The 26,947-nt window shown below is 44.5% G+C and overlaps 3 protein-coding genes across 8 annotated transcripts; all 3 read right to left on the reverse strand.

The window, feature by feature from the left end:
- Positions 1-281: 281 nt before the first annotated feature.
- On the reverse strand, positions 282-11,822 carry CCNL2 (cyclin L2). Of its 6 annotated transcripts, XM_030537380.1 has the most exons (11): positions 11,529-11,822; positions 10,072-10,146; positions 9,666-9,775; positions 9,183-9,303; positions 7,773-7,837; positions 4,885-4,984; positions 4,689-4,793; positions 4,343-4,484; positions 3,104-3,221; positions 2,917-3,009; positions 282-1,672 (listed from the first exon to the last, which is right to left on the reverse strand). In XM_030537380.1, the coding sequence occupies exons 1-11, from the start codon at positions 11,820-11,822 to the stop codon at positions 1,321-1,323; spliced, it is 1,575 nt and encodes a 524-aa protein (XP_030393240.1). In that variant the 3' UTR covers positions 282-1,320. The 6 variants fall into 6 exon arrangements, with proteins under 6 accessions (XP_030393240.1, XP_030393241.1, XP_030393243.1 ...); XM_030537381.1 differs by lacking the exon at positions 11,529-11,822 and having other exon boundaries at positions 9,666-9,840; XM_030537383.1 differs by lacking the exons at positions 10,072-10,146; positions 11,529-11,822 and having other exon boundaries at positions 9,662-9,756.
- Positions 11,823-13,644: 1,822 nt separating this feature from the next.
- On the reverse strand, positions 13,645-19,253 carry MRPL20 (mitochondrial ribosomal protein L20). The gene is made up of 4 exons (XM_030537740.1): positions 19,114-19,253; positions 16,484-16,594; positions 16,075-16,152; positions 13,645-14,143 (listed from the first exon to the last, which is right to left on the reverse strand). Exons 1-4 carry the CDS (start codon positions 19,198-19,200, stop codon positions 13,970-13,972), a joined length of 450 nt encoding a protein of 149 aa, XP_030393600.1. The 5' UTR covers positions 19,201-19,253; the 3' UTR covers positions 13,645-13,969.
- A 2,586-nt stretch (positions 19,254-21,839) lies between these two features.
- ANKRD65 (ankyrin repeat domain 65) lies at positions 21,840-25,901 on the reverse strand (the record flags this gene model as incomplete). The annotated part of the gene is made up of 4 exons (XM_030537902.1): positions 21,840-22,962; positions 24,408-24,957; positions 25,075-25,306; positions 25,700-25,901. Coding segments are annotated over 4 exons (1,434 nt in total), but the record flags the coding sequence as incomplete, so codon positions are not given.
- Between the last annotated feature and the right edge of the window lie 1,046 nt (positions 25,902-26,947).

Here is a 26,947-nt window from a genome sequence, read left to right on the forward strand (position 1 = left end):
TCATCCACCTCTTCCACCTGATTAGGTGGCCTGTAGTAGACTCCCAGCACGACATCACCCGTGTTTTTTCCCCTTTTAGCCTAACCCAGAGACTCTCCACACTTCCGTCTCCTATGTCCATCTCCACCTCAGTCCAAGTGTGTACATTTTTAATATATAAGGCAACACCTCCTCCCTTTTTCCCCTGTCTATCCTTCCTGAGCAAACTATACCCAAACTGTACTCCATGGCAGTACAACTTAGAAGAAAGTCTCGGAATGACACTAGACAGTAACATCATGGAGTTTAAATACAAAATCAAATACTTTAATGAAATCAGGGAGCACAGTAACAGCTCAGATATACCACTAAAACGGATACCACTGAGCTGTGGACTTGGGCTGTTTTTTTGTTTTTGTTTTTTCACACCTTCTGTTTTTAAACAAGCAAGCAGATTGACAAACTACCAATTCTTCAGAGTGTCAAAGATCCTGAGTATAGAGATATTCAAAACACATAAAATGTATATATTTATGAAACTTCTCTGAGCTGGTGGCCTGCACACAGCATTGCACGGATAAAAATATACTACTTTCAATACACAGAGCTAAATACTTTCACATTTATCAGAATTCTCTACACAAATCTTAAATTGATAGAATTCAAGTTTTGACGTTTCAGTATATAGCTTTCACTTGTATTAAACAAATGCTTATTTACACAGTGGAGAAAGTGTAAGGGCTAATAAGGCCATATTCCCATATTGTATTGTTAAACACTGCAAAATATATACAAGTGTAACCTAATATAGGCATCAGTTCTAGAAATATCACCTTACATTTGTACAACATAATTGAGTCAGTATGAAGCCACAGCTTTGTTAGCACCAAGCCACTAACAGTTTTCATGGAACAAGAAGAAAGCTCAAAATGTTTCATCAGGAAGGGCTGATTCAGCAGAGTTCGCTAATTGCTGAGCAAGGAAATTGGTGCTCTCAGTACTCCCAATCCAGAAATATACTACCATCATTGCACTACAGTATGCAAATCTACCTAGTACCGAAGAGCAGGCACAGGTGCAGCCACTACAACAGAGAGGCTCTTCGGTGTTTTTAAGAGATGCTCCAGCAGCAGAACTAAGCCATCTACCAGATCAAGTCTTCCACATCATCAGGTCTGTCTGTGTCTGTGTATTTGGATTCATGCTAACTAGCACAGGGCTAGAAAAGATTACTGATGCTAAGTGATTTAGACCCAGGCTAACCCTATGCTGCATGGGGAAATGGGGGAAACCAGGCTCCACTTTGAATCCCAAAGTACAGAAGAGAACCCTTTGTAGTGTTCATCTCCTGTGTCTGCTGTGGCCTGGGTGGTCTCGGTCATAACGATGACCCGTACGCTCATAGGAGTGGGAACGCTCATGTCTCTCTCTGTAGTAGTGACTTTTCTTCTTGTACTTCCCAGAATGATCAGAACGCTCTCGTGAGTGGCTCCGGGAACGTGATGAGCTCCTGCTGCGGGACTTCCTTGGTTTGTGCGTCGAATATTTGTAGTCCTTTGACTTTTTGTAACTCCTCATTTTAGAGCCTTTGTAACTAGCACTATGGTTGAACTGTCTTGGGGGAGAATCACTGCGACTCCTGGAGCGGCTGTGGGATTTGGAGCCACTTGATGTTGAGTAGCTTTCACTTTTTCTAAGATAGGGAAGGAGAAGAGAAGAACAGTGAGTACCTTAACAATCAATGCCTGATTACTTTACAATATTAAAAGCATACAGTGGGACAGGACAGATTATAGTAATCTTAGGTGCTACTTGGAACACAAGGAAAAAAGGTTTTAGAAGAAAGATTTGACACTGTCCTTTAAAATGCCACCCTTCCTTACTTGTAAACTACAATTCAGGTTAAAAGCTGCCCTCAATAGATCTTACAAGCAAAAGCTCTTCTCTAAATACAGAGCTACTAATCTGATTAGTTGAGGCAGCAAACCTTAGAAGATATTTCAATTAACAGATTTTCGCTTTTGTCTGCATCGCCTGCCTTCAAAACAGAAGACTTCCCCAGTTCACACCACATTACTTATTCTGTGTCTTAATGAGTTATTTCCGGTAGGACTAAAATAATAAGTAACATTTGTAATCATAAGATCCGTTGTTGAATAGGTAAAAAACCCAGATGCTTTGAAAAGCTGAACAGTATATTTAACTTACTTCATTAATAATCCTGAAAAATAATATCAGCTTCATAATTACAGCAAAAGGTTTGGGAAGAATTTTAGATGTATGGACTTTGGAGGTTCCATGATTACCTCTCATGGATATCTATATACTTGTAAATTGAGCCATTTTTCTCTCTAATATGTAGCCCTGAAAACAGCTTAAGACATGAAAATCAAGCCGTCTTTCCAAGCCCAAGCATCACCACCAGTAAGAGGCTTTGCAGACCAAATTTGGACCTCAGTTCTGTTTGCGCAACCCCATTGTTTGGTGCAGGGGGCACAAGGTATAATGGAAGGAGAAGCCGAACATGTTGCCATTCTGTTGATCTGAGTCAGAAGAGAATCCAGTTCCCTACCCCCCCCAAGCTTTGTTGTGTCTATGGCGAATATAGTGAGAAGCAGTATAAACTTATTTTTGTCATTTAAGTCAGCAGAAAGGACTATGGGCACAAGGAGCAGATTTGCTGAGTAAGATATCATTCATATGCAGTTATTCCTCTAATCGTAACTTCACTTGAACCTGCACTGGCCACCATGTTGCACCTCCATACACTAGTCTCATTGCCAGAGCTCAAACAGGGCTTAAAGTTTTATATAAATTGCCGTAGTTGTTGCTTGAGAGCCCACTGACTCCCAAAGCACATTCTCTGGGATGGTAGTCTGCCATTAGCATAGCAGGTTACAAATGGGACTCAGCACTTCCACCCACTTCAGTATGTACCTGCGCTTAGGAGATGCTGATCTAGATGGTGATCTTGAATAACTCTGCTCTCGACTTCGGCTTCCACTTCTGCTCTCCCTTCCTTTTGGAATGCTATGAAGGACAGAATCCAAGCAAGATTTAGATTTAAGGGAAAAAAAAAAAAAAAAAAAAAAAAGGGTAGAGTCTATATCATGTGGAATCTTACCCATTCACTGGGCTGCTGGAATTCATTCTTTTTGTTCCATCCATTTTTCTTTTGGCATTCTTCATCGCCTGCACAGCAAGTGGGGAAGGTTTATTTCCTTTACCTTCTTTTGGAGACTCTACAAGAAAAATGTAAAAGTTTACACTTCATCCCCTCACATGCGTAACAAAGAGATGTCAACCTTTAGCAGGCAACCCAATGATAAGGAGTGGCAAGCAGCAGGTGAATGGGTCACCTTGAGGGCAAGAACTGACTAATTACCATGTCCCTCTAGAGACCCTTTGCTGTACACATACAGATAAAGGGCAAAACTTTGAACACCTTTAGGTAAGTCACGAGTTATTCAAATCTGAAGTAAATTTCTGAGGCTGTAAACTTAGTACATTAAAAAACAACCCCCCCCCCCCCAAAAAAACCCCACTTACCCTAAAACAGACTCTAAGGGGTGAAAAAACCTTTAATAGAACTGCCTGAACTGGCATTTTATGTAATATGTCTCATTATTTTCAATAGCTTGGAAAGGCAGATACTATTGTATCTTCAAGAGGGCTCTGTCAGGCAAAAGATACAATTTCCAAACATGGTATTCTGGGGAAAACACCTCTCATTAAAGGTCTTACAACCTAAATCTGTGAATACCAGTTTATTTGATTCATTAAAAGGTCCAACTCTTTCCTCTTTGTTTCAAGAAAATTAAACGCAATTTAAATGCCAGATTTTTTTTGTAAAGGAAATTTTAACTAGCCAGAAGTAACTTTTTTATACACACATATTTCAGTTGAATAGAGAACAGGGCACTCTCCCTTCACACACAGCCATTCCTCCACCACCCTTCCCAGCAGGTACAGTTACTGGAGCAGAAGCATTTTGAAAAGTGAACGCGTTGGCTCTCTCCACTAGACAATGCTTTTGCTTGTTCTCCTACTACAGCAAATAGTTTCGGGTCATGTCCCAACACTGCCTTTCTTGCAGCACACATACTAACATGAGGCCAAGAAAAAGAACAGGAAAAATCTCATGAGGAGTTTGACTACCCCCTTCTACAGAGTGAGGATGCTGCAAAACAGCAGTATTTGCATCATCATTTGAAATACAGACAGCTTAACAAGGAATACCTGCAATCTAAAATAGCCTGAGACAGGATTCCTAATCAAATTATGAAGTCACTGTAATACTCCCAAAATATAGTAGAAAAGCAATGCAGTCCAAATATGAAAAACGAGGTACACTGATACCAACCATTTTTAGGAACAGGGGAAAACCCTGATGTGTTCTCCAAATTGGGAGTCTTGTCAGGTAGCAGACCTTTAGCTAGTGCTTTTGCCTCTTCAATGGCTAGCTTTTTCTTTTCTACTTTGCTTTCCAAATAAGACAAGTCAACCTACAAATACATATTCAAAAAAAATAAAAAAAATCAGTTCTCTGTACGGTTTCAATTGACCATTCATACTTAGAAGAAGGGATATGACTCACAGAGTCTGGATCCTGCTCCCAGAGAAGTAGGAGTTTTGCAACTGGCTTCAATGGAAGCAGGAAGTTTTGCCCTAGGTTCTGAGAATACACATGGTATAGAACAATAGCAAACCTTTTTCCGAGTATATAGCTGCAGGATTTTTATACAAATCCCTTGAATTTCCTCCTCCGTTGCTCCAAACAGCAGAAACCAGTGAGGACGATTAGGAAGTGGGATCTACAATTGATAAATCACACATTCAATTTTCTATTTCTACATACAAACCTTAACATAAACTTAAATGACAAAATATAAATAGATGTTTCACCTCCAATGTTCTAGCTGCAAGGTATATACAGGCACAGGCAATACTTTCTGGCTGGAATCTTACAAAGACATCTGTTCGTAGACTGTCATTCATGTAATTCCTGAAAGACACAATAAGGGAACACTTGCAACCCCCTGCAGAATGCCTCTGTTCTATTCTCTTCAATTCTACAGTAACTACTTCTCTGTGCATTCTATTACTAAGCTCAAATGCTATACTCCTGTAAATCTGAAGAGAAGTTATAAAAATTTCTTCAAGGGGATGGATATGTGGTTGGGAATAAATTTCTGACTGGCTGTCAGAAAAATCAGTTATGAAAGAGAACCAATTTTAACTTTACTTTTCCCTCTAGATCTACTGGCCTGCTCTCATGCAAAAACAAATGTTTTTGTAGAGACAACATATAATCTGTAAAGAACTCAGTAATAGAAATCTAGGCTCAATCCCAGAGTGCAGAGAAGCATGCAAACTCAAAGCTAGTGTTCAAAATTGCTGATCCTGCTGGAGTTCTCTGGAGAAATGCAATCCACTTCAGCATGTACCCATTGCCACTGGAAAGTTTTTGGAACCTGTCCATTTTCCATTAGTGAGACAGCATCCAAGACAGAATCCATTTGTGATGCAAAAAGCTTGTCGTGGAAGAAATCCAGGTATTTGGGAACATCAGTGTAGAGGACGGTTCAGTATTCAAACAGATCTCCTCTTCTGGCATATGACAGTATCGTTTCCAAATGTCCCATTTCAACAAGGTTTCTTAAAATGAATATTCACAGAATGAGACAACTGTAAAATATTGCACATATTCCACAACAGTCAGCACATACTTTAAAAGATTTTGATTTTAAATCCTCAAGGAAGTCTGTATTTTCAAAGTACTTGCATCTGAATTTGTCAACAACACAAATAAAATGCTTAAAGGTATAACTTTTAAAGAAATATTTCTTTCAAGCAGCGTGTCAGGTGGGCAAGAGAGAAAACAACCAGAACAAAGGCCATCATATAGTTATACAAGCTTTCTGAGAAGAGTTTGAAATTGATCGTGGGGGTATGCAGCACACAAGGATGCCCAAAGCAGAGCCCACAGCCCATTTAAAACCAGTTTACAGAAAGAGGAGGTGCTCATGAATCTCATTCTCATCTACGTGTTTTAGTCCTTTACTAGATATTTCACTTCTAACACATGGGGATCGACTGACCATTGGGAAAAAAGTGGCAAGCTAAAGGCTTAGTCTTGACTCTCCTTCACCTTGCCCATGAGGAAAGCTTAAACTGAGTCATGCTGTTCTAGCACCGGTTTTTGCTATGGAGAAGACACTTTGAAGGAGATCAAAGAAAGCCCTTGTGAAATGAAGTGCAGAGAGAGAAGTAGTATTCACAAGGTATGAAGGATGATTAGACTTCCTTTTCCAAACTGTTAAACAAAAAACTAACTTGCTAACTGTGCAGCTGGCCTTTGGGCTCTGAGTTTGGGGGCATGTAGAATTAAACATTTGTCATTACTTCAGCTTTAAAAGTTGTGCTCTAAAACCGCTGCACTTCAAACAGTAGTTATACTGGATACCCATGACTTTCCAGGTACTAGAAGCAATGAATGGTTAGGGAATTGCTCTAAAAGTTATTTCTCTGCATCCCAAACACAAAAGGAAATTGGTGCCTAGTAGTCTTATTTCACATATGAATTCTGAATGCAGTGGTATAGTGTAATCTGGAAGTAGGGAAAATGTCCAGTGTCACTGCTGTACTTAATTCCAAACTGAAGACCTTCTACTCAAGTATTTTAAAATGTTGGATTAAACAACACACAGATATGATAAAAACTGAAGTCTACCAGTTAGTTAATTCACCCAGAAGACTTAAATCCCACCTTAGAGGTTTTTTTTTTTTCATTTTAAAAAAAGGTACAGTATCTTTAACATAGTTAAAACATTAACATTAACAGTTTTCAAAATTTAAACAATCAAGTTCTAATATACACAATAGAGTCAAGGGAACAACAAAAATCAAAAGTATAAGCACAAGAAGCAGTTGGCCAGTTACTATACTATCGTATTTATACCACCTGTCTAGAGTCAGCCTTCTCTTTGTAGAGCCTGCTTTGGTTTGACTGAAGACGCAGTTATCCCTGCACCATAGCGCTTGGGCAGCAGAGGAGAAGTCTTAGTCACTTACCCTCAGAGGCTACCCTTTGATTAAAAGAGTACAGAAAAGAAAAGTCAAAATAGGTTCTCCACCAAACAGATCACAGTACCAGAGAGTTCAGTCAGCAGAAATATGACCTTTAGATTCATTATTCCAATTTTTAAATTATATTATTGTTTCATGAGTTACAAGCTTGTTACAATCTGGAATTTTTACTTCCATACCCATCCCCAAAAGATTCTCTTCACTACAGTGAAGCAACAAGACAGGTAGAAGACGTTTCATGGCAAATGCAAAAAAAACTGAGTTATCCAGTCTTAGTAGCTGACATCTTGGATTATCCACATGGATAATAAGGATTTATGTCGAGGGTTCCTGATGCCCTTGTCGCAACCAGCAGCTCAAGTGTTGGGAAAGTGTCTCCCAGCATCAGCGATGGACAAGAACTGCACATATAAATTTACCCAAAGAAACAACCGCTTAACATTTTCACTTTAGAGGGAGGGTAGGAGAAAAGGGGAGGAAGAGCCGGGGTTGAGGGGTTTAAAAGCTATCTTACCATTTAAGACAGTGCCTGAAACTTAGAGGCAGATCAACATTTGGGTAGTAGGTTGGGACACTCCAGGAAACACCAGAACTGTCTATTCCATGAACATAGTTGTGGGCTACACCAATGTTGCCCAGAGTGCCTCAAATGACATATTTCTGCCACTGCCCTGCTGGTCTCTTAACAAGAAAGATCAACTTACCATGAAGTCTGGACCAGGTGTTGGTTACGTTCACATTCTAATACCTGAAGGTACATAACGATTATCTGGAAGATATGGGTTATTGAGTTATTATCAAGAATCTCTAGAGCCAAGTATTTATTTCAGAGGGGATGTCCATGTGGCATCTGCTATTCTGTTCCTGATTTTAAACAGTCTCAAATATCCACGGAGAGAGTGCTTGTAAGATGCCACGTGTTTACCCACGTAGTTTCTGCCTTCAGTTACAACAGGGGAAAGAACAGGCTCCAAAAACGTATGTGCACAGCCAAATCTGACCTTCCTCATACTCCTCCTCCTTCTGAGCTCAGACATCCTATTCATCTAGAAGACTTGCCTTCCACTCAATTTTCAAAACAGGTATGCTTTTCCTACAGAACTCAACATTCCTTTTTTAGCTGGCACATGGGAGGAAACACTGCCAACTGGAAAAAGTGGCACCAATCCACCACAAAACCCCTCTACTGGAAGGGACTAAACCTAGCCAACATTTTCCCTCCCTCTTTTGCTTCTGCAAAGAGCTACATAATAGGTTTAAAAGGTTTACAGCAGCATATAAAACAGTTTTTTTGTGAACCACATGAAAAAAAGATGGTGGATAAAACAAAATTATAGAAAATTCACATGATTAGTCGGTGAAGGAGTACACTCATTCCTGTGATTGGTACCCCAGTAAATAAGGAGGCTCAGAAAGAATGGCAGTGGGCAGAGAAAAATCTGAACAGAGCAAGGTATCTTTAAATCAGGGGCACTTGATCTCAAATTTAAAGAGCATTTACACTACAGCGAGCTGAAGAGCTCTGAAGTAGTCGCCCATTGCTGCAAGACAGAACAGATACCTGCAGGGCAAGGAAAGGGAGAACCTTTACACTACTTTAACCTTCTATTAGACTCAAACAGCAGTGCTGACTAGCTCATATGGGGAGCAGAATCCAGCACACTTTGGGGAAAGAGCATTCCTGGGACTGAGAATTTAACACACCCCCATCAGAAATGACGAATATTATAATCGGAGCAAGATTCTACAAAAGGGATATTCGAGAGCCTTAGTCAAAGAGTTATTCATATTGCTTCAGAATTTAACACCAAAATTACCTGCTTATTCAATAATAAGTTGTTTTCATGCTATGACAAAGTGAAGAATCCAAGTACAGTTAAGTCTAACCAGTTCTTAACATCTGCATCCACCTCCAATCTTCACTGACCAATGAGATAAGACCAACTATTAAGACTTTCTTGAATGAGAAACAAGATAGCAAGATCACTGTAAACTAGCTTCACTGTGTTCAGTACTGTGGAACAAGCAGCTTTTAACCAGTTTAATAGTCTACCCAGAACAAGCAGAGTGTGTAAAATACACAGTTTTATAAGTTAGCTGAACATCGTACAAACCTTATGAGGGTGCTTTACGTGAACGCAGAACCCCAGCTCCTTTAAAACTCTTCTCTCTGCCTTTATGATTTGGTTCTTCAAATTAACATAATCTTGATCCAGTAGTAGAGGTACAGGTTTTCTGTAAGACATTATTTCAGATTTCGTTGAGTAAGAATGAACTGCCAATATTAAAAAAGACACCCAGCAATCTTACTTGGACACATAGGCAGGTTACTATATTTTGATGCAAATTAGCTAGTATTTACAACAGTACAAGCATTTTTTCAGTTAAGATAAAATAACCAGATTAATGTTTTGGTTTTCATTCCCCAAACAAGGTTTTACCCCACATTCCTTGAGTCATGATGCAGCTGAACTCCCCCCATAGGCACAGCAACAACTGTGAGCCTGAATTTGGTAGCCTACCTAGCCACATTTCAGTAGTCCCTACATTTAAACTGGCCATGAAGAAAGCGAACATTTTTCAGATTCTAAACTTACTTTTTCTCTCTTAGATGTCGAAGGCGATGGAATACGTTAATTACATCTCTTATACGCCTTGGTGCTTCTTCAATTTTGGATGCCAGATGAACACAGGCCATTGACACATGCTGAAATATAAGTATTGCAACATACTGATGTTTTGCTCAAATCTGGAACTGATCGCCTCCAAGAGCTTTAGGAGGGATAACAAGAGAAAGTGGTGGTAAAAACAAGAAAGACTCAAAATTTTAAGTTAAGTATTTGTTACAATGTAGGTGTGTACAACTGTGTTTAACTAAACATATTTATAGCTTGAAAGTTTCCTGTATACATAGTTCAACAACAGGGCATGATTCATGCTCTCAAACATAAGAGAAATCAAATACATAGTGTTGTGGTTTTTTTTTAAAAAAAGAATCCTTACCTCCATGGAATGCTTCACAAAAGACTTTGTATAAAAGAAACGCTGAAACAGCACCTGCCCTGTAGCCATTGCCACCTAGAGAGAAAAGAAGAAATGGTAATCCAATATTAAAAATCCCCATACAGGGTTCCAGGGTGAGGTGAATTACACTACAACAAAATTTGAGTCCCATAAAAACCATTAGAAATGCCTGATTCAGCAACAAACAGCTCACAACAGGGGAAAAAAGGCATATAACACCATAAAGTATTTGTTTTCAACACCTACAACTATAATGTGCAGTCTTAGACTAGACAATAGAAAAGTACCAAACAAATTATTTCATGGGGGCACTCAAAAATAGTTATGAGGGTGGACACCACAGTCTAAACGCCCCCCTAGTGCTCCACCACTTATGCAAACACTTCTACTTGTTTATTTTTGGTTCTGTGTTCATTGAGCAATATTAAAAGGCAACCACCAACGCAAATCAGAGTCATTTTAGCCATGAGTCAGCATTAAATATCAAGTATTAGCACCTGCCCCCAAGCTTCCCAGCCAGCCTGTGTGGTTTTACAGTCACATAGCCATATTTAAAAAGACTCCCTTGTTGCCGTATGAAACACACTCATATGCAAGAAAAGATGGCTAGAGATATTAAAACAGCTAAAACAAAGGTTACTGGTAGCAGCATTAGGCAATTTTTTTTTTAACTGAAGGTCTCATTGACCTTGTTTCAGCTATAGTGGCATTTTGGTAACCCCTCTCCCCTCCAAGCATCATAGTAACGTGACTTTGTCCCATTTTCTTGAATGGGAGAAATTGTCGCCAACTGACTTCCCCGATGAGCTTCACGTCATAGGAGAAAGAAGTTAAGAAACCCCATTTGAAAGGCACCGTGAACTCATGGGCTTTATCAACCGCAGCAAAGAAAAAGCGCGAGGGGCGGGGAGGGGGGCTCCTTTTAGAAACGAGCGAGACTCGGCCGATCTACCGGGAAGGGCCCTGCAGGGCTAAGCCAACCCAGGCTCTGGGTTTACCGGAAGAGACGGTTACATCATTCACTTCCCGTCTCCGCAGAGCCAGCCGGGACTGGGGGGTGGGGGGGGGAGGCTGCCCGTAAAGGACACAACAGGGCCAGTTTCACACGCTTAGTTCCTGGGGAAAGGACAGACCGGCGGCGGCGTCTCTTGACCGCTTCTCCACCCTTCCGACCGCAAACGCGGGACCGAGCCCGTCTCCCCCGATTGCGGCCGGGGTCGGGTGTTTCTAGAGTCTGTGAGAGCGACGCCGCGGCCGAGAGAACAAAGCCTCCCCCTTCCCCCAGCGCGACTCTCACAGGCAACGAAGGCCCCGAGCGGCCACCCAGCCCAGCCCCCTCCTCCTCCGGCCCGCGCTGTCCTCTCCTGGGCCCGACTCCGCGGCCTCGTCCGCCCCCTCAGACCGGAAGCGGCTCCCCCGCCGCGGGCCCGGCTCACCTGCGGGAGCCGCAGCAGGATGCCGGCCGCCTGGATGAGCTCGCAGCCGGTGACGCGCAGCTGGGTCTCGGTGTCGGGGTCCAGGCCGCTGCCCATGGAGGGGGTGAAGAGCAGCGCGTCGTCGGGCAGCAGGCAGTTCTCCAGCGTGATCAGCACCCCCGAGTACAGCCGGTCCCCGATCAGCACCGCGCCGGGGCCTGGGGCGCCGCTCCCCGACGGGGCCGGCCCCGCCGCCTGAGGCCCGCCCGGGCCCCCTGCTACCACGGCCGCCGCGCTGCTCGGCCCCGCCGCCATCTTGGGCCGCCGCCTCACCGCTCTCTCGCCTTCCCCCTCGCCAGCCTCCAGAGCCGGGCGCTGTCCCGCCCATTTCTCCCTGCGCTCGCCTTCCATTGGCGGGTGGCAGCGAGGCGCCGCGCTCTGATTGGCCTGCCTGCCCCCGCTCTGACTCGAGCCCTGCGGCCTGATGCAAGCGGCGTGACGCAGCGGTTGAGAATTCGAAACAGGGTGGAGCGGGCGGAACTTCCGGCGCGCATCGCGCGCCCCCTCCCCCACGCAGACAAAGCCTGGCTCGCTACCACCGACCAGGCCCGAGCCAGCCCTGCTGCCCCCAGCACGAGCCCCCCACGCCGGAGGGGGGGGGGGGTTAGAAAAGACTCATTGAAACAGATGCTGGGGCTACGGACAGGGCCTGGGAGAAAAATCTGGCGTCTCACTTTTTCATGTTCACTGCCCCCCCCTCCCCCACGTACAGACAGTTGTGGGGCCCTGGGACAATTGCCTCCCCCACGCATGCTAACAGGAGCCCTAAGGGGCACTCCGCCCACATGTGCAAGCTTTACTCTGCTATGCTGGAGCACAAGCAGCTTTGTTTCTTGATTCCAGCAGCTGGAGATTTAAGTAAAACAAGTCTCCTAAGGCTCACCCCCAAAATCTTGAATTGGCAGCACTGACCAGCCTCCCCACAACTGTAGTTTTGTTATCTTGTACTGCTATGCCTCATACGAGTTCAAGCAGGAATTGTCTTCCACAGCAGCACTAACGCCTGCATTGAACAGACTCCAGCACACAGATTTCACTGGAAGATGATATCTGAGTGTAAGCCTTTATTTGCTTCAACTTTAGCTAGGACATTTATAATACAGTGGTGCTTCCCTGAAGACCAGAGTCTTCGAGGATCCAGGGTTTCCAAGCCTTTACACAGAGGTCCCAGTTGCACTACAGCTTTTAACTACAAGGCCTGCTCTACACTAAACATTTATATCAAGTTAGGTACATCGCTCAGGGCAATTCACACCTTGAGCAATTTACATAGGTCTACCTAACCTCAAGTGTAGATTACAGCAAGGTTGACGTAAGAATTCCTCCATCCACCTAGCTACCATTCTTAAAGAGTGGATTAACTACATTCATGGGAAAAAACCCTTCCATCAATGTAGGAAGGGTCCACGCTACAGTAGCACAGCTGTAGCAGCGATACGGACTTAATCTGGGTCCCCTGACTCAGATACAAGTGTAATATAGACTGAACCAATGGGAGATTAGCAACTCTGTGGATATGGTTTAGGAAACACATCACATGTAAACTTTCCTTACTAGATTGGCCAGTTTAATTTTTAAACTAATTGGAGAGACTGACTGCTACACTTGAATATAGTCTAGCTGTGCTGCACTCTTTTACATATACCAGTTTAAAGAGATACTCCACATTTTGTGGCATGAAGCTAGATGGCACAATACTTAAGAAGGCATGGTTTATACTGCTAACAAAATCTGAATTTCTGGTGATTTCACTAGCCCTTTTTTATTTTATTTTTTTTTAAAAGATGCCTTCACATTCTTATTCTCATGGACTAATTTTAGTAGAACTCTACTAGCTGCAGCACAAGCCTTACTAAGACCTTTAAGATTTTCCTTTTTTCTGCTTTTTTAGCAGGTACTTCCATAGTTATCTTATGCATCACATATTTAAGCCATAGCTTTTCAATATAACCTCTAACACACTGCCACATTAATGTTTTTTTTTTTTTACTTGCATCTATGTGGGATAGTTGTCAACATTTCAGGAAGCATTTAAAAAGGTATGTTGTTATACTGTGACACCAGGAGTGACACCAGATATTTTCACAATACATAAAAAAACTTTTATTAGACTGTTATAGAACAAAAATGTTTACACAATGTTTTTAACACAGAGTGACTTCTGCACAGTAGGGTTTATCCCTGTTAAACTTAGATTGCAATTTTGACCAAAACCACTAAGGAAAAAGAACTGCCTCCGAGTTTACAAGCTAGTTGTCTAAGTCTTCCTTCTTTCTAGACTGATTTTAGAAGATCTTGTTTCACAGACATGATCGTTTTTGTACTGTGGGGTGCAAACTTACTTTGCAATACAAGTCTCTGCTTAGAATAGGCAGCTACAATTGTAGGTTATGCCTGTCACTTCAATAATGGTGCACAATTCGTGAAAATATTCCTTCTGGTTCTTTTCCATCCCCAAGGGCATCAAGGAAGCCTTCTTGTCTCCTCCTTTGGGCTAAGGCAGCTAGGGACTTGAATGTCTTTGGCTCATAAATAGCCAGATCAGCAAGCATTTTCCTGTTCAGGTCCACCTGGCACTAAATGCAAAAAGGATGGTCAATAAAGAGCACAGTAATTATACTTTTACAAATGTTCACTGTTAAGTTCTTAAGTGCATTACTATATACATGTTTAATTAAAACACTATTATTTAATGGATGTTTTAGGCAAACGAACATGATTTTACTGCCCAGGAAAACCTCACAAGATACACATGTAATTTTTGTGACTATCCCAAGGGGAAAGTGTCATACAATTCAACAGCAGCAATCTTATACTACAGCATATGATATAAAACAGATAACCATGGGTTTTCTAAAATCACTTTCTAACAAATTCCAGTACCTACAGTGGGGAGTCTCTTCCTTTATGGAAGTCTACGTAGTAAGTGCCTGAGCTTGGATGCTCTAGTTTTCAAATTCCAGCAAACAAGGTAAACATGCTCCAAATGGATAGGAATTCTTATTGAAATAATGTTTTGCACTTTTATAGTGACTTCCATCCAAGGTTCTCAGTGCTCCTTTGTAATGTATTCTATCCATTTTAGAAGTGAGGAAATGGATACACAGAAATTGACTTGGCTAGAGTTGCGCAAGTTGTCCATTTCAGAGTTGGCAACAGAACTTGGGTCTCAGTTCCTAGTCCTGTGCCATAACCATCCTTACATAGTATTTCAGATTATGCAATAACATCCAGAAATATTCTCAGCCCATCCATTTATTTTCACTTTTAAATAAAAAGCCAAGTCTGAGTTTCAGGGCCCAATCCCATGAAGTGCTGCACACTAACAATTCCCATTCACTTCCACAGGAGTGGTGGATGCTGAACTCAGTCAGGATCAGGCCCTTAAAAGTGTCTCAAAATGGAAGGACTTCAGGATCGGTCCCTTTATAGATTACACAGGGCAATGAGTGGATGATCTAAAATGTCAAGATTACAGTAACCAGGTCTGCTTCTTTTGAAAAATGAAACTAAGGACCTCCCTGATGGACAATTCTAAGATGCAAGGGACACTGACTTTCTCTGAAATACCTGTTCCTTTGTCTGAGTTTGACGGAACTTCTATGCCAAGTACTTTATTCAATTAGTTACCAAGAGTGACAAGCGAAAACAATGGAAGCACTTTAACAGTTTGATAACTTTAGAATAAATCTGATTTAATTAGCTGATTAAATAAGCTACTGATTTACTTTTCCATCCAGTTGTTCTACAGACTTAAGTGGAGGGTGGGGAGGTGGCAGGACGGACGACTAACAGTGTTTAAAGCACACTGCCATCTTAAACTTTGCTCAGATTAAAAGTTTGGAGCAACAAGCTAAACCTAAGACCAACAAACTTTTCCAATTCTAATACGAAGCTTTTAAACAAATCCCCCTGTATGTTTTAAAAGAGCACTGGAGTCCTAAGAATGTAACAGAGAAACTGACTGCATTTATTTGTGTTGTCCAAGCTGACTGAAATGCACCAGTCTTATTAGTGAAAAGTAATTCAGATTTTTAAACTCACTTTTAATAATTCAAGATTTTATTTGTTTTGTATTTTTTAGATATCAAGATATTAAAAAAGGCAGTTATTACTCTGAGCACCTGACAGTAGCATAGGTAACAACATTTATTTAAACAAACAATGTAAACTGACACTGTCCCTTTAAAGAATTAATGAAAAAAGTTCTTCTAGTCACATAAATCTATAGTGAAGATGTAGGAACATGTTATGAGTCTTATGCTGAGCTCTTATGCTGCCAAAATAAAGTAAGGTCACTTGTAGCAGAAATAGATGCAAGTATAAAACATGACTATATTACTGCAGTAAGCAAGAAAATACCTACACAACAAATTTCATATTTATCACTCATCAGCAGAGCTGAGAGGTTTTCTGGGTGTATTATGGAATGACTCATTGAAAGACCAGTGAGAATTTTGGACGTGTCAACATTTCAGTGCAATTCTTTTTCATACAACACACTTACCTTAAACAGATTGCCTATGAAAGCTGGATACTTCAAACCATGTTCAAGAGAAGCTGCTTCAATCCTCGTAATCCAAAGCTTAAAAAATACAAAGATTTAAATATAAAAATAAGTATATTCTAGTTGATGCTTTCTTTTGGTAGAGAATTAGACATACGGATGTGCTCAGATTCAATAAATACAATGTGTCCTGACCAACATTTCTTCACTGCTAAAATTCTGATGAAACATGAGCTACTGCAGAGCCAACAGGGGCTACTGCACTTGCCTTGAACTTGCAGAACTACTCTTTCAACAGCAGTTTGTAAAGCATTTTGGGATACCCCGAGTAGGTAAATGGCTATATAAAAACAATTCTAGTCTCTTCCAGTTTCACTGTTTACATCTATCATTTTGGTTTGTTTTTTACCGCTCTCATGAACTTCTTTTTCTCTCTTCTGGCCTTTGTAGACTTCACAAAAGCTCTCCGAACACTTCGTACAGCCAATCTATAGCAGCGGTTCTTCCTTCCACGAAAATGCTAAGGCAAAAACAAGATATTCCAGTTCAATTAACAACTTTATAAGGCTGTAAAGCCCTTCAGTAATATGAATATAGAAGATATCACTTTGCATTTCTACAGAGCCTTTCATTTAGAGGATCTCAATGCACTTTACAAACATTAGTTAAGCCTCAGCCAATTATCTTGTTTTACAAATGGGGAAATAGAAACTCAAAGATTAGGTAACCTGAGAAAGACCATAGTATCTCACTGGCAGGACAGAGCACAGAATCAGTTTTAGTTTTCAGTCCCAGATTCTAAGAGTGGGCCAAACTCACGCAACTTTCTGACTCTTCAAAACCAGAATGGGTTGCCTCAATGCAAAAAGCAGGGAATCCATTGGGAATCCTTATCCTTGGTAATATCTCATAGTTTGAGCCACTTTGTGTCCCACGGATGATCATACAATATCTGTGGAAACTACCACAGTTGCACATATGGAAAATTAACAGTGGGAAGTGCACCATGTGATTAATCTGCCCTCCAACAAGTGTCCCCACAGGCTACTTATGATACATGGCTAGATTGGGACCCACAAGCGTAGGATATGCCCATTTCATTGTAGGCAATGCCCTGCTCAATGCTATAGCAGGTGATAATATCACTGAAGCTACTGACAATATGCCGTTACAGAAAATTCTTTTTTAACTCTACATGCAATAGCTTACTAGACACTGTCCACTTAAGTCATATTGTAAAGAAGTACCTTTACCTGCAGTAACAATACCTGAAGATGTACAAATATAAATTTACTTATCACTGTTAATGCTCTTTACTTTTTGCATTTTGATCAGTTCAAAAATTAAGTCAATTTAGCCAGTTTCATTGCTTATAGTCAAGTGTCATTTTCAGGTTGCTCCTGCTGCAGTGTTTGGGTTTCAAACACTGAGGGAAAATTTGGTTAAGGCTTTATCAAAACTTGTTTCTATAGTATTTTTATTTCCAGTGACCAAATTTAAGTTCACACTGTCCCTTTATGTGCAAGCAAGGTTCAGTTAGCCATCTAGTCTGCGTTTATACAGCAACTATGGACAGCCAATAAGTCAGCTATTTTCCTTTAAGCCATAACATAATGCCTCCTTTTTGTATAAAAAAAAAAAGGGTGAGAACTTCTGGTTCTATTATGGAGAAGAGCACAGCCTCTGGGGGAGACCAAGGTGAAAGCTTTATGCTCTTTGCCATTGACACCCACCATGCACTGGGCAACTCAGAGAGGAACACCAGTGTCACCTTCAGGCCCAGAGGAAGGACAAGACTGTAAGTGGATGGGGTGTGGGAGGAAGAGCTAACAGAGAGGAAGGGACACACACCCCCCTTCTGCTCCTTGGGGACATGACACCGCCCTGCACACACCCCTTCTGCTCCTTGGGGACACGACACCGCCCCCCCACATATACCCCTTCTGCTCCTTGGGGACACGACACCGCCCCCCACATATACCCCTTCAGCTCCTTGGGGACATGACACGACACCCCCACACCCCCTTCAGCTCCCTGGGGACACGACATGACGACCCCCCCACACCCCCATCTGCTCCTTGGGGACACGACACCGCCCCCCACATACACCCCTTCAGCTCCCTGGGGACACGACACGACCCCCCCACACCCCCTTCAGCTCCCTGGGGACACGACACGACCCCCCCACACCCCCTTCTGCTCCTTGGGGACACGACACCGCCCCCCACATACACCCCTTCAGCTCCCTGGGGACACGACACGACCCCCCCACATACACCCCTTCAGCTCCCTGGGGACACGACACGACCCCCCCACATATACCCCTTCAGCTCCCTGGGGACACAACACGACCCCCCCACATACACCCCTTCAGCTCCCTGGGGACACGACACGACCCCCCCACATACACCCCTTCAGCTCCCTGGGGACACGACACGACCCCCCCACATACACCCCTTCAGCTCCCTGGGGACACGACACGACCCCCCCACACCCCCTTCTGCTCCCTGGGGACACGACACGACCCCCCCAGACCCCCTTCAGCTCCCTGGGGACACGACACGACCCCCCCAGACCCCCTTCTGCTCCCTGGGGACACGACACGACCCCCCCAGACCCCCTTCAGCTCCCTGGGGACACGACCCCCCCACACCCCCTTCTGCTCCCTGGGGACACGACACGACCGCCCACACCCCCTTCTGCTCCCTGGGGACACGACACGACCGCCCACACCCCCTTCTGCTCCCTGGGGACACGACACGACCCCCCCAGACCCCCTTCAGCTCCCTGGGGACACGACACGACCCCCCCAGACCCCCTTCAGCTCCCTGGGGACACGATACGACCCCCCCACACCCCCTTCAGCTCCCTGGGGACACGACACGACCCTCCCACCCCCTTCGGGTTCGCGGCCGGGCTGGGAGCGGCGGGCCCCGGCGGGGAGCGGGCAGGAGAAAGCGGCTGGCTGGCAGCAGACGCGCAAAGGGAAGCGGGGTCGGGCCGGGAGGGAAGGGGCCCGGGGCGGCGGGACTCACTCACTCGCGCATGCTGGAGCACCGCCTGCACCCTCCAGAAGCGGTCGGTCAGGCGGCTCCGCAGCCAGCAGGGCGCGCTCAGGAAAACCATGGCCCCTCCGCCTGGCCCGCCGGAGCCCGCTGCGCGCGCCGCGCTCGGGACCGCGCAGAGCGCCGGGGGCGGGGCCGGTAGCGCGCGCGGAGCGCCGGGGGCGGGGCCGGGAGCGCGCGGGGAGCGCCGGAGGGGGGGGGGGGCGGACGTCCGGGCCGCGGCGCGGCTGCGGGGCGTTAGTTAAGACAGGCGGCGCGTTGCGTCCCGAGGGAGCGGGGGTCCGGCCCGAGCCATGTTCGGGGGCGGGGGGAGAGTCTGTCTGCCGGGGTCCCAGCTGCTCAGATTGGGGAGCAGGCCGGGGGTGCTGGGCCTGGCCTGGTTCCCATCCTCGGCAGGGTTTGCAGTGTGGTTCGATGCTCACAGCGCCCTGTGCAAATTGCTCCAGCCCCCCATTTCGTGGGGAAGAGCAACAGCTGACAAGATCGGGGAGAAAGGTGTATCTGGGCACGTGAGCTCCCGCAACCCCCCCCGCCACGCCAGTTATTTGTGCTGTCTGACAAGCTGTGCAGACCGCCTGCAAGGTAGATACAACAAGCAAGAGGTGGAGCTGGGAGTGCTGCCTGTTATTGGTACCCAACCCCCTCTCATGATGAGAGTTTCAGTGTTTATAACTTTGCCAAACTTTAGCTGGTGGAACTGAAGCTTTCCCTGCCAGGTGTCTCCTCAAGATGAATTTAAAAAAAAAAATAGCCTAAAGAGTTTAGCTGTTTGTGAGAAGGAGGAAAAAACTTTCCCACAATCGTTTCTTTAGGAAGCTTTAGTGTCCTCATGCTTTGGAGCAGGGACTTGAAATAAGGCCTTTGAACCAAAAATGAGCCATTTGCTGTTCCCTGAAAATCCACTCTCACAGCTGCAGCTGAAATCAATGGGAGCTGTGCTTTGCACATATAAAGTGCTGCATAATACTAAGTATTCTGGAATATCAGGTCCCAGGTGTCTCAAATAGCTGGGCACCCAAAATGAGTAGATATTTTGACCTTAATCTCTTTGTGCCTTAGTTCCCCATCTGTAAAATGAAGATAACAACATGCCCTCATCTCCCAGGGGTATAGTGAAAATTCATGCTTGTAAAGCACTCAGATGCTATGATGATGCTATTGTATTAATTTAGTGGGAATAAATGAACCCAAAGAGTTAAAGGTGTTCACATGACCCAATCGCTGTCTGACATTAAACAGTCTTAAAGAAGATTCAGGGTCGCTGGTACACATCTTTTGCACCTTTTCCCGTCAACATTTGTTTTTATAGGTTATTGTGACACTTTCTGAACTTTTATTCACTTTTCACAGTTGAGCCTACAATTTCATAGGTAGTTGTGCCCTGAAGGGCTCTTTTACGCCAACTGGCAAAGGGCGCACTGTTATGTAACCATAAATCCCAGCAGATCTGACAAATTCACTACATCAGACACGCTTTTATATTTAGCCAAACAGTTCTTGTGAGGTATCATGAAAAATGGTTACATGCTGGTCATGAATATGTGTGTGTGATGTAGGTATGGGTTGCGTATAAACAGTTATGTACGTGTGCTGGAAATGTGTTGTTAAAAGATGGTTGTCTTTTAAGCTACCTTGTCGCATCCCACAGTCACGTACAGTGCTGAATGTAGTCGCCCAGACTGGGGGACATGCCTCTGTTTGATTTCTGGCCATGTAAGACCAAGCTTACTTTGCTGAGATCATTACACTAGAAGAGCCTGTAGGAAGGACGCAGGTGACCCAACAGAATTTTGTTGTGATTGTTGCACACTGCTAGTTTACACCTTCTAAAGGTGTCCACATTGCCAGCAATCTCTCCTCATCTGAACTGTTAGCCCAAGCTTTGTCATGTCTATTCTAGGCCCTACAAACTGCTTTGTGCATGGGACCCCTGCACCAGTGCAGAACCCCACTGACTTTTGGGGGTTCTGCATGAGTGCAGGGATCTGCCTGTGTGAATCCAGCTAAACGGACAAAGCCTAAGTCTATATACAAGCTAATGGCTAGGGAAGACGCCTTAGTCTGTGCTTGGAAAGAGCTACGTAAATTAATAATAGTAAAAAATAACAAAGTGCTTTGAGACCATTGGTTAGAAGGAGCCATAGACGTGCAAAATTATTATTGTAACATGAGTTAATGTCCACGGTGGGGGTTATAGACTGAAAAGGGAACTGTTCAAATACTGGATAATATGATTTATAAGTAAAATATTGTCTGGATCATGTATTATTCATCAAATACTGCACTCAACCAGCTGTAAAGTTGAGTAATGCAAAACTTTGAATAGTGAATAGTGCTATTGCTTGACAAATATTATCCATCCAGCTTTAACCAAGACCTAGTTCTTATTTTCATTTAACTTCTGTTGACTTATTTTTATTACATGTCTTCAACCCTCCTTCAAAATGTACGTGTTTGATTGTGGCTGCAGGCATGGAAGTGACTCCTTGGGAGCATTGGAGCTGTTTTTCGACTTGGAAACAAATTACATCCTGCATTCATTTGGAATCCTGCCCTATATGGAGGCAGCAGGTGCAGTTATTGCCTAGATGACAGCTTTGCTGGTTCAGTGCTTCCTATACTACAAGAGCTGGTAATTTATCCATTGATTCAGTGTTTCTTTTATGCATACAGGTTTATTACATGTCCACCGTCTGAATATAAGAAGACATCAGCATAGGATTATTCCAATGTACAAGGGTGTATTCTAGAGATAGGATGATTGTAAATAGCACAGATCTGGCCATTTTGCCCTTCTTTTGCATCCCAAGCTAAATTGATGACGGTGGCCATTTTAAGTGTGGTCTTGCTTCTCACTGCCTGGCCAATCTACCAATCTCCCTTACCATGTCCTCTGCTGCTTCATTACTCTGACCGCCCTTTCCAGGGCCCCATCTTCCGCCTTGAGCACCACCCATCCCACCTCCCTGAGGCTTTAGGATTCATCTTAGTATCCAGTGGCTACATTATCTGGTATCCAATGAATCCCCAAAGATGGTTTAATCACATCCCTAGTAAATACATATTACAGCAGCACATTGGTAAAGACAGAATCTTTTAAAAAGTTAGAGCCTTATTCTCATTTATACTAAGGCCCTGTGACACCACTCTAGCGGTATAAAGGGGCCTTACAATGGATATACAGTATATTTATACTCCCTTTAAGGTTCTGTTACACTGCAGAACAATGTAAATGAGAATCAGGCCCTTTATCGGTTAATACTGGAACGATGGGAAAGTCTGATCTTTCTTCACAAGATGTCAGCAGAGGAGACTGAAGGACAAAGTTGTTCTCATGCCTCTCAGGTCCAGCTAACTGTACTCGAGTTGAGATCTAGTTCAGGTCCGGATTGCAGCTCGTCATCTCCTGGGAAGTGGATGGAGTGCCCGCAGGAAGGACCCTGTCTGACACTAGATCCTGTGCTGTTTCATGCCAGCGAGTTCTGAGGGACAGACTTGCCCCCTTCCCCAGCAGCAGCTCCATTAAAAGGAAGTGATTTTTTTCCACGGCCAAGTGCAGCGGGGTTTTGTTTAGCCAGCCGGCTGCATTGATCTCAGCTCCATGGTCCAGAAGGTAGCTGGCTACCTCGCTGTGCCCACAGCAGGCAGCTCTGTGAAGCGGAGTCAGATTCAGACAGTCCCTAATGTTGGCAACAGCTCCTGTCTTAATCAGCAGGTGGACGAGGGCCAAGTGTCCCGCAGCTGCTGCCTTGTGGAGTGCCGTGCAGCCGTAGTGGTCCTTCAAGTTCACGTCAGCTTTGCTTTTCAGCAACAGTTCTGTAATCTGGGAAAAGAAAAAGAGAGTTCAGTTGCATAGCCCCATGCAAACGAATGGGCATGCGTTCCGCCTTCTTGCAATACATTGGAATATTGAGCCCAAACCTGCAAAACCGTGAGCACGTCTTGCGATCAGCTATTTTCATTTCCAAGTCAACAGGAGTTGAGGGCACTCAGCACCTCTTAGGAATGGGTCGGCATCTTGTAGGACCAGGCCCACACTGCACAACCTACAGCAATTTCAGTGGCCATTTGCAGTCTCAGAGACCCTTGTGCCAATATAGAGTTCACTACAGGATCAAGGCCTTAAAATGAGTATTACTTCTTGCTCTTCAAGTCTTGGCATGGGACAAGAAACTGGAAACTCCTTCTGAGGGCTTCAGTAGGGCCAGGATTTCAGTTTTAGTGAATAAGTGTTTTTAGCAGTAAATGCAGCTTCCTGCTTCTTTCTGAAGTATTCTCAGCCAGGCATAGTCTAGTAGATTTGTTTTTCTTGGTGAATATAAATTTCATAGATTTATAGATCCCATGGCCAGAAAGAACCATTGTGATCATCTAGTCTGACCTGTATAACACAAGCCACAGAACTCCCCCAAAATAATTCCTAGAGTGTGCCTTGCCATTCTGTTTTCAGTTTACAAGTTTCATTTGCATTTTATCTTTGCATTTGCCTTTTAATTCTTCCATTTCATTCTCCTATTTTAAAGTCACTCATTGAACTCTCCCTTGTGTTCTGATAGCTGGGGGTCGAGGAGGGCAGGGGGAATTTCCTGCTTTAAAAAGTGCATTTAGTGCACCTGTACAAACTACCAATGGCACCTAAGCTATTGAATGCCATCACCAGAATATGATCTATCTTCAGCCAAGGTGCTGTTAGAAAGTAGAGTCCTTTAAGTTTTTGTGACGTATCTTTTCCCTAAACATGCACAGAGAAGCTAAGCCCATTGTGCCATTGTGTCAGAGGTCATATAGTTCAATACGAGCCACCAGTCAATGGAGCTAGCTGCATCTATTCAGGCATATCTTTCCACCCTGTGGAACTTTGGAACCCCAGAGGACAATCAAGAGAGAAAGCTGTCAGTGTTGATAACCCAGACATAACATTCACATCTCAGATTGTCCCAAGTGAGCACTGGACTGGGATTCAGGAGACCTGTCTTCTATTCCCAGCTCTGCCACTGACCTGTGGGGAGACCTTGGGCAGGTCACTTCCCCCCGTGCCTCAGTTTCCACATCTGTAAAATGGGAATAATGATACAGACCTCTTTGTAAAGTGTTTTGAGATCTATGGATGAAAAGTGCTACGTAAGAGCTAAATATTCATATTATTATTGATGGACTTCAGTGGTCATCTCTCCCAGCTTGCTGACCCTAATCAACTGATAATGAACCATTGCCATGAGCATATTGCAGAATTCAGTGCCTTAAGAAGAATGGATGTCGGGGGCCTACCTCTTGATTGCCATTATTGGATGCAATGGCAAGTGCTGTTCTCCCCAGCCCATCCTGAGCATTGATGTTGGCACCCTTGGCTAGCAAGAATCTTAGAGCATCACTTTTTCCCGTCTCTGCCGCGATGTGCAGTGCTGTGATGCCTCCATTACTGCCCAGGTCTGGGGAGAGACCCTGGCAAATCAGCAAGTCCATAATATGCAGCTGGCTGTTCACAGTCGCCCAGTGCAGTGCCGTCCACCGGTTGTTGTCCCCGCTGGCAGGATCTGTGCCTTGTCGTAGGAGCAACTGCACGATGAGGGTGTGACCGCTGGCTGCTGCACAGTGAAGTGGGGTGAGGCCCCCTTTAGTCACGGCTGATGCTGGGGATCCCCGAGCCAGGAGAAACTCAGCCACTTGGGTATGGCCGCTCCAAGAGGCATGGTGCAGCGGGGTGTAGTGTGCCCGGTCCGTGGCATGGACCACGGCTCCGCGCTGCACCAGGAACTTCACCAGCATGATGGACCCCTTCAGCGTGGCACCATGTAAGGGCGTCCATCCCTTCTCATCCCTGTGTGGGCACAAAAATGAAACCTCAAGGTGTTTATTTCAGCGCGAGACGGCTTGAGAGCGAATGAGTGAGACAGAGCTGGGGTAGAGTGGGAGCAGCTGGCTCGAGGGGGCTCACCTGCTCTCTATTACTGCCCCCTGCCGCAGTAGCTGCTTCATCAGGTGGATGTTGCCATCCCAAGCTGCCAGGTGAAGCTCTCTCCAGTCCTGGTGCACAGCGGCAGATGGTGAGTTATTCTCCAGGAGCTGAATGCCAGATTCAGAGCTGTTCCCCATCGACTCTCCTTCCAGGCTCATCTCCTCACTCAGCTCCATCCATCTCCTCAGGAACTCGGCCTCTGCTCTCCTGCCTCATTTTTTTTTTCAACAAGCAACAAAGAATCTGCTGAATATTAGTTCCATTAACTACACCCCACCACCATCACTGCAGAGGGGACTATGGAAATTAGGGAATTAAAACAAGGCTGCAAAGGCTCTACGTCAACTTGCCATGAGTCAAAATGAGGATGATCAAATAACGAACCCCTTGTTCCCCTGTGGGGCTCAGCTCTCTGCTTTTGGAGGTGGGGCTCTTCCATACAGAGATTCAAAAGACATACAGGGAGAATTTCTGGAGTTTCACAACACTCACATCCTCAAAACCACACAGACACCGTTGTGATATTTTTCATCATAAAAAATAAACAAATAAAGCTCTCAGAGCCAACCCCTTTTTAGACAGAAAGGACAGTAGTTTTCCTTACCAATCATTTTCCTGCCACAGTCACGTGCGTAGGGTGGCTCCGGCGGGCGCGGCTGTACACACAACTTGTTATGGCAGTGTTGTTGCTCAGTGTGAGACTTCACACCCCGGTTTGTTACTGCAGGGTTGCTTCCGGAATGGCAGCCTTTGCAAGCTTTCGTTATCGCTGGGTTGTTCTTCGGTGCCGGCCCACTGGTATTAATTCAAAAAGAAAAATTCAACCAAGTAGTGAAGCTGTTGGGGGGAAATAAAGCCCCTGCGTATAAGGTATCGCACAGACAGTATGAGATAAAAATCAATGCAAGTGAAACATGTCAGTCTCTCTGACCTTGAGAGTGTCCCCTTAATGTCCAGTGAAGCATGTAGGCTCTGAAGAACACACTGTCCTCGTGGCTTTCTGCATCTAGGTCTGTGCTCCGTGCTGTTTACTCAGTGACTAAATGGATTCGGGAGGAGGACCTGGTTGCTAATGGTTAATAGGATAATGTCTGTTTCCCAGCACACATGTAACTTCTTTCAGCACTGCTGCCAACATTCCTCTAGACAATGAGCGACACCAAGTCAGCAGAGTCACACAGCACCACTCCCTCGTAGTAAGACACTCTCCAGGCAAAGACAACTACAGATCCAGTCCATCAGCTAGCTTGGAGGTCAGCTGCCCAGAGCTTTGGAAAGTGATTGTGGCTGTTGTGGCCTGAGTGACATTCACTAGAGCTTCAGGTCTGCACAGTAAATTCTGTGCTGCTTGTAATGAACTGCAGACCTTCTGACAAGCACCAACATGTTCCCCCTCTCTGAGGCTCCTTGTGTTACATGATAACCTGCTTTTACTAGGCATTGGCAAGGCCTTTGATCTTCCAGACAGGGTCAGGTGGTGAGTGCTTAGCCCTGTGAAGTGCTCTCCTGAAGCATTAAGTTTTGCTTCTATGGGGCATAAGAAGAATGAAAGAATATCTTGCCTTTCAGGTGCCGTTCATGCTGAAGGATCCTGGAAAAATATCCTACAAACTATGGGCCTGGTTTTCAAGTACACCTGCATCTCCCACCTGAAATTGTGGGTACCCAGCACCTTGGAAAATCAGGCCCTGTTTTCATTCATCACTTTGCCCACCACTGAAATAAGCCAGGGCTGAGGTGGAACATGGCGACTGTTTAGCAGCTGATAGCAATTCTACTACAAACGTTTGCCTTGAGCACAGGAAGAAGAATCCTGTATCTGGGTAACTGCAGGGGGAGCTCAGGTCAGCAG

The sequence above is a fragment of the Gopherus evgoodei genome, chromosome 18 (genome assembly GCF_007399415.2).
Source record: "Gopherus evgoodei ecotype Sinaloan lineage chromosome 18, rGopEvg1_v1.p, whole genome shotgun sequence".
NCBI lineage: Eukaryota > Metazoa > Chordata > Testudines > Testudinidae > Gopherus > Gopherus evgoodei.